We start from the raw sequence: 7,303 nt of genomic DNA, 5'->3' as shown, positions 1-7,303 counted from the left end.
TGCAGAAGATCCTCCAAATCTAGTGAGAAGACAGATGCATCAACATTAGCATCCTCCTACAAGCAAACACCTTGAGCAATGAGGGAATGATCATCTAACATCAACTTCATTGGGCCGGCCATGTCATCTGGATGTCTGACTCCAGACTCCTGATGCAAGTTTTATTTTCCCAGCTCAGAGAAGGTGTACAGTCAAGAGTCACCACCGTAGATAAGGGAGGAGGAGGGTAGAAGGCAGCTGGACCATGCCAAGGGGTGCAGAGCATGCTACCGGGAGCACAGCACCCCACCGTCACCAGTACCTGGAAGCAGGCGAACTTGGCCCCTATGTTCTGCTCCTTCAAGTGCAGCCTCGCCTGCCGGAAGAGGATGCCCAGCGCCCACAGCCCAAAGACGGTGGAGATGCCCAGGAAGGTGTTGATCCAGAGGGACACACTCTGCGCTGAGATCTGCCCAGGAGGGAGGCAGAGAGGCAGTGGCTCAGCAACCAAGGGAACCCCCTGGTGAAGCTAGCTTGCCCCCCGATCCCCCCTGCATGGAGCCGCAGGCACCAGAGGAGCGAGATGCTACCACGGCCCCACCGCACTGGATGCCTCCGGACCCTGCGTGCTTTTGCCACCGGCAGCACTCACATCAGCCGGGTCGTAGTTCCCGTCGGCTGCCAGCACCAGCCCCACGAAGACACCGGCTATCTTGAGGAAGGCATACTGGAAAGAGCCCAGGAGCAGCAGCCTCAGTTTCCTCCTGTGACAGGGAAAGAGAGATGCCCATGGAGAGCCCGCATGCCAGAGCCTTGCAAAAATGTGAGAAGCGGCCCCTGCTAAGCCAGGTGCAGGCTGAGACCAGCAAAGGCCATTCTCCTCCGCGAGGCCACCAGGTCTGCAGGACTGGCTCCCGGCATCAGAGCTGCCATTGACTGGCTCGGAGTATGGGCCTGTCTTGCCCTGGCTCGTGGGCCGTGCCTCAGCCTCCCCACGTACTTGGTCATGGTGATGCGGGGGCAGCAGGGGCAGCAGCAGCAGCAGGGCCCGGTGCTGATCACCATCGGCGTGTCCTTCAGCGCCCGCAGCACAGCCGCCGGCCCGCCAAAGCCCTCCACCATGGTCAGCATCAGCAGGTGGAAGCACAGCGCGAAGTACCTGGTGGCAGAGGAGCGCGATGGGGTTGGTGTGGGGCATGCCCAGCCCCAGAACCTGGTGGCACCAGCTGCCCACATGCCCCCAGCTACATGCTTGGCGGCATGGGGCTGCTCAAGGGGCCTCTGACAAGACAGGTTCACCCCCGCATCCTGCCCCTGAGTCTCCTGGCCCCTTGGTCTATGCCCCAGCATCTCTATCCCTCCCTGCAGCCAGCTGGTGACCCCCTCGAGCTCTTGGGCTTCGCCGGCATTGTCCTTGCCCATGACACTCACGAGCCAATGGCCATTTCCACCACCATCATGGAGCGCGGGATCCAGAGCCCAAAGCAGCAGAACACGGCGATCACCTGGGGGGGGATGCACAGGAGCCACCACATCGTGACCCCCAGGCCAGGGTCCGGACCCGCCCCCCCCAGCCCACCCCAGAGCTTGGCACCTGCCCTGGCACGTCAGTCCCGGCTGCGGAGGCCGGCTGGAGAGTGTGAACCTGGCCCCTGGTCAGCCTCCCAGCACCCCAAAGGCAGGAGGATGCTCTGAGCATCATGACCTGAGCCCCTGGCTCTAGTTTGGCCTCACCCAGCATCCCAGTGCCAACACCCGGTGACCTTGGGCGCAAGCTGCAGTGCGGGGGCAAGAGCAAGCCAGGGCCAGCATCTCCCACCCTCCGCTCCTCTCCTACAGCAGCATCCGGGCCGCAGCAGCTAGGCAGCTCGGATGCAGAGGCTGCTCCACCCGCCATGCTGTCCTGCAAGGATGTGGCCCGTTGACCCGGCCGGAGCTTCCAGCCTCTGCACCCCCCGCCTCTGCGGTGAGGGGTGCTGACCATGCCGGCTGCAGCAGCACCTCCCATGCCTCTCACAGGGTTTTGCAGCCTGGAGGTCACTGGAGGAGGTGGCCAGCCATGGGCCCGTCTCCCGCCACCATCATGCCCCACATGGCCAGGGCCCGGTGCTCACGGTGGGCGCCGAGCTGCTCCACAGCAAAGTCTTCCTCTTGACAGGGCAGCGGATCTTCTGCACCAGGTAGACGGCCTCCTCTGCGAAGATGGCAACCGACAGCAGCGTCAGGAAGGTGGCCATGCTGGTGATGGTGAGCTCCACTGCGTCCAGCTCTGCTGGGGACGGGCACAAGTGAGAGCCCAGAGGCCTGGGGGTGCCCATCTCCAGGGGCATCTAGCAAAGTTGTGCTGGTTCCCATGCCCTTCCTTCACCTTCCTCAGGGCTGGTGCCCTGTCCCCACTGCCCCACCTGGCTCCCAGACACACAGGTCATGCCCCAGCCCCTATTCCCCCGGCAACCCCGTACCATGCAGCAGCTGCCAGGAGGTGGGCGGCTTGGAGAAGCAGGCAGCCGGGACGCTGAGATTCCTCATCAGCATCTCGATCACCTCGGGCGGGAACCTGCAGGAGAACAGGTGATGGGGTCCTGAGCCCAGCTGGGAGTGGGGACCTCCCTGCGGTGCTGCAAGCTTCCCCAGCAGTGCCTCCGGCCCCAGGGGCTAAAACTGCCAGACCTCACTGCATGCAACTCGGGGCCTGCTGCTGCTGCTTTGCAGAGCTCTCCAGGCCTGGAAGTCTCTTGAGGGGATCCCACTCTCCCTCCCTACCAGCCACGTCCCCCAGAGCAGCCAAGGGTCAGGCAGGGACTTCCCGGAGGTGAGCTGGTCTGGCCTGTGCAGACCTGTGTTTCCGTGGGGCTGAGCCCCACAAAGGGGGTTTGTCTGGGCTGGTTTGGACAGAGCTGATGCTGCCTGAGGCAGGGGGTGGACAAGACATGACCTCTGGAGCTGCCAGCCCCACTCCTCTAGGACCTGATGACCTGGGCCAGGCTCAGCTGAGTCTCTGGGCGTTGTCCCAGGGTGCATGAGTCAGCCCCAGAGTGCATAGCACCAAATCGGTGACGGGGGCACAGCCACCTTCCCCCCCCCACACATGTGCAGGACACGCTTGCCCGATCATCACCCACCTGCTGTCTGGCAAGAGCTCTGTGTTGGGCTCCATGCTGCCTGTCTCTCCTGCCGCGGCTTGTCCCAGTCCTGCTCTTCCGGCCCGGCAGGGTCAGAGTCCTCGAGGGCCGTGGCCTGGGTGAGGGCTGTGCTTTGCTCAATGCCCACATGCGCCCCGCTGCTTTCTGCACGCGGAGGCGCTCATTGGAGCAGCCGCATCCTCCCACGCCCCAGCAAGGCGCAGCAAGGCCCTGCCTGCCAGGTTGTTGACCTGGGAATGGGCAGGGATTTATAGCCCCAGCCGATGTTCTGGGTCTGCTGGAGAGCAAGGAAAGGGGCTGGGCCCCTGGGTACAGCTTCCAAAGCAGCTGGTTTGCTTCGGAGGCCATGGAGCAGCACCTGTGGCTAAAGGCCCATTGCTCAGGATGCATGAGGCCGGACAGTCAGCTACAGGTGGCGGGGTCCCACCTAGCATACTCCAGCATCCCTGTGGATGGCACCAAGGCACCAACCACTTGGACTCAGGGTCTGGTCTGGGTGCGAGTGCAGCCGCATCCCGGCAGTGCTGCTGGTTCTCGACTCCACGAGGGATGCATGGAGAGATGAGGCCTAACCCGGTGACACCAACAGGGCCACTCGTCTGCACCCCGAGTCAGGGGCTGCAGACAATAGAGCCGTGCTGTGCTCCGTTGCGAGTGGCAGCTGGATGCCCGGTCCCAGCGGGATGTCATGCATGCCCCGTCATCCGTTTCTCTCTGAGCAAGGTGGGGCATCACCCTCCATCACCTGTCCTGGGGGTCTTGTCCTAGGACCCCATATGCCTTCCCTGGGTGGCAGCTCCGCCACGTGTCTGCCTTAGAGGCAGTTTCCCCGCACCCACATGGCTGCAAGGGGTTGGGTTCGGGGTTGCCAGGATGGACATCACTGCTCAGATGCCTGGTCCCTGGAGGGAGCTGTGGGATCTGGGCTGAAACTATCCAGCTAAGCTGCAAAAACTCTGTCAGGCTCTAGCCAGGGAGGCTGAGATTTTCTCCTGCAACACAAGAGGGCAATGTTAACCAACTAATGAGGAGCTGGAGCCTTGGCCCTGGTGCCCAGACTGGCCCTTCCTCTCCCTTCCCAGCCCCCGGCTCTGCAAAGCGGTGGCTGCCCAGGCTGGACAGCTGCACTGACCGAACGAGCCTTAACGGACAGAACCAGACAGGCTGCTCAGACCTCCAGGACCGAGCCAGGATGGGCTCCCATGGAGGAGGTGAAGCAGCCGAGACATGTAGGGGTACTTGGTCCCCAAAGCACACGAGCACCTGGAGCGTCCAACCCACCAAGAACAGAAACCCAATGCACCCAGCTCCATCCCGCCACTGGCAGCAGAGACAGCTTGCACTGCAAACAGGACATTGTTCCCGACACCGCTTCGGATGCTAAGACCAAGGCTGTGTTTCTCAGAGGGGCTAGGCAGCCACATGCTGGCTCTTGCACCGGCAGGCTCTGGCCCGTCAGGCCACCTAGGAGCTGCTAGCAAAAGGAAGGGTCCCTCATTAGCTCACGAGCCAGGTCACAAGGCAGCAGAGAGATGCCCGTGAGAGACCTCAGCTGGGTCTTCTGATGCTTTGTTTCTCCATGAAGGGCCAGTGCCAACACAGTCTGGAGGAGTTGCTGCAGGGCCTGACCAGCCCCTGCCCCAGGGGTCTCAAAGAGGAGCCAGAGCTGGGGGCAGGGGTAGCAAAGCATCTGCCCTTCCTCCAGAGAGATGACATGACAGCAGACATGACCTGCTGGGCACAGCCCAGTCGCAACGGAGGATGGCTGGTGAGGGGAGAGGGCTCTCTGGTGAAGGGATGCACTCAGGGCTGTCCAGCTCCAGCAGTGGCAGAGACAGGGAGAGCCCCCAAGTCACCTAGTCTTTTGCCCAGCCCCTTACTGCTGAGGTCTCAGCCGCTGGGTTTCCTCTCTCCGTTAGCTTCTGGCAGGGGGAGAGCAGGAGCTCGGTCTGCGTACAGAGAACAGCTCTGGGTGTGCATCCAGAGAAGCTGATAGGGAAGACCTGACACCTCTCTGGGAGTAGGGAGCACAGCTGCCTGCCCTTCATGGAGGGCTTGGCCCAACACAAGGCGCACAACAAACCCAGGGATTTCCAGCTGGCATTTAGAGGTCAAAAGCCTCTAGCTCAGATGCCGGCTGGCTGGGCGCTTAGCAGCAGAAGCATGGCTCCAGTATGTGTCCCCAGTCAAAAGATGAGTGAAAGCTCAGAGCTGGCATTTTCCGAGGGGCCCTTGAGCTTAGAGGATGGATATGTCCGGGCTGGTTTGCACAGGGCTGATCCTGCCCCGGGCAGGGCTTGGACTAGGTGTGACCTCTAAAGCTCCCTTCCAGCCCCACTCTCTAGAGCCCGTGAACAGGCCGGGCTGAGAGAGGAGTGGAAGGTGGGGCATGTTGTTAGTCCTGGTCACCCAGTTTTGAGGACTTTGCCAGGCAGACTGGACCTCCTCCTATGAGCCTGCAGCTTCGGCAGTCAAAGTAACTGGAGATAAGTGAGATTTTGTTCAATCTCTTCATTAACGATCTGGAAGATGGGAAGAACTGCACCCTCAGCAAGTTCAAAGACGACCCCAAGCTGAGGGGAGTAGTAGATACACTGGAGGACAGGGTTAGGATTCAGAGTGACCTGGACAAATTGGAGGATTGGGTCAAAAGAAATCTCATGAGGTTCAAAAAGTCCTGCACTTAGGAAGGAGCAATCTCATGCACTAGGACAGGCTGGGGGCAACAGGCTGGGCAGCAGCTCTGCAGAAAAGGACCTGGGGGGACAGGGGACAAGAAGCTGGACAGGAGCCAGCAGTGTGCCCTCAGTGCCAAGAAGGCGACCGGCATCCTGGGCTGCATCGGTAGGAGCGTTGCCAGCAGGTCGAGGGCAGTGATTCTTCCCCTCTATTCAGCACTGGGGAGGCCACATCTGGAGTCCTGAGTCCAGTTTGGGCCCCAACTACAGAAAGGATGCGGACATGTTGGAGAGAGTCCAGTGGACGGTAATGATAATGTTTCAGGGCCTGGAGGCCAACAAGCTCAGTAGATGTCACTGCATGAGAAGCATCACCCCCTCCAAAATTTAGGGTAGGTATTTCAGTGCTGCTTCAAGGGAGGGGGCTACCTGGTTTCTGCACCTCAGCACCACGCTCTCAGAGCTCGTTGTCCGTGTCCCAAACGTCACCAGACAAGGCATTGGCAGCCTCCTTAATCGTCCACGTTGCCATGGCCAGCTGGTTCCTGAACAGGTCCTGGTCAAAGGCACTTTTGTTGGTCTTCAGGAGGCTCAGGTGGTCCAGCAGGGCCTGCAGGGTGTAGGGGCCGGAGCCAAAGAAGATGTGCCGCAGCGGCTTGTCCCTCGGAGAGATGAAGGGGGACAGGAAGTCGTACTCCACCTGAAGGAGAGCAACAGGGAGGAGTTCAGAGCAGCTCTCGCATCAAGGCAAGAACAAGCCAGCAGTCACCCAGGCGGTAGGGATGCAGCCTATGCCAGCAGCTAGTCCAGGAGTTCCTGGCTACACCTAGACTTGTCACTAGAGGAGGACGGCTGCGACCAGCATGTGGACAGACAGCGTCTTGAGACAGACCTGAACAAGCTGTCATGGCAGTTTAACAGGCACGCAGCGATACAGATCTCCTGGACCCTTTCTCCAGGACTGGGTCAAACCAGACTTGCTGCAATGCCTCCGGCACCGGGTCACAGTGCACAGAGCCAGCCCTTGGCGGGAGGGGGAAGGCTGTGGAGGAAAGCGTGAAGCTGTCTGCCTGTGCAGCCACTTGAGGATCACTCACCTTCACGATCCGGTCATTGCTGGCTCAGCAAAGGAGCTTGTTGCTTAAGTTGTTGTTTCTCAAGTCTCTCTTCAGGGCATCCACAGCTCTCTCGAAGGCCCCGCGGGCTGAAAACACCCACTTTAAGGTCAGGCCCATTCTCTGGCAGGGAAGAGCAGTGCCGTGATCACCAACTGGGTTGCTTAGCATGCATTTTGCAGGAGGCTTGGTTTATTGCAACTCCAATGCAAGCCCGTGACTATAGCTTTGGAAAAAAAACAGTTGCCAGCAGCATCCTGCTGAAGCCCTGCTAGTCACGGCAAGTGGCAACCCAGCTCCCACAAACCAGCACCCGTTGAGGTGCAACAGCACTTGGCACAGGCAGGCTGGACATAGTTTCATAGTTTCTAGGGTCGGAAGGGACCTG

The 7,303-nt window shown here is 60.5% G+C and overlaps 1 protein-coding gene across 2 annotated transcripts in view; it reads right to left on the bottom strand.

Annotated features, from left to right (window-relative positions):
* Positions 1–3,980, bottom strand: part of SLC51A (solute carrier family 51 alpha subunit) — a 10,525-nt gene extending 6,545 nt beyond the window's left edge. Inside the window, exons 1-7 of one of the 2 annotated variants that reach the window (XM_019503460.1) lie at positions 3,102–3,980; positions 2,442–2,536; positions 2,094–2,248; positions 1,411–1,484; positions 980–1,138; positions 632–743; positions 302–448 (exon numbers count right to left, since the gene is read on the bottom strand). In XM_019503460.1, coding sequence (XP_019359005.1) covers positions 302–448; positions 632–743; positions 980–1,138; positions 1,411–1,484; positions 2,094–2,248; positions 2,442–2,536; positions 3,102–3,136 — 777 coding nt within the window. In that variant the 5' untranslated portion in view covers positions 3,137–3,980. Of the gene's footprint in view, positions 1–295; positions 449–631; positions 744–979; positions 1,139–1,410; positions 1,485–2,093; positions 2,249–2,441; positions 2,537–3,101 lie in introns of both variants that reach the window. The other variant, XM_019503459.1, reaches the window with a different exon arrangement.
* Between the last annotated feature and the right edge of the window lie 3,323 nt (positions 3,981–7,303).

This window comes from Gavialis gangeticus, unplaced genomic scaffold, assembly GCF_001723915.1.
Source record: "Gavialis gangeticus isolate Ggan-Ray unplaced genomic scaffold, GavGan_comp1, whole genome shotgun sequence".
NCBI classification, from domain to species: Eukaryota; Metazoa; Chordata; order Crocodylia; family Gavialidae; genus Gavialis; species Gavialis gangeticus.
The sequence above is the reverse complement of the archived record's forward strand: the minus strand, read 5'-3'. Positions and strand labels throughout refer to the sequence as shown.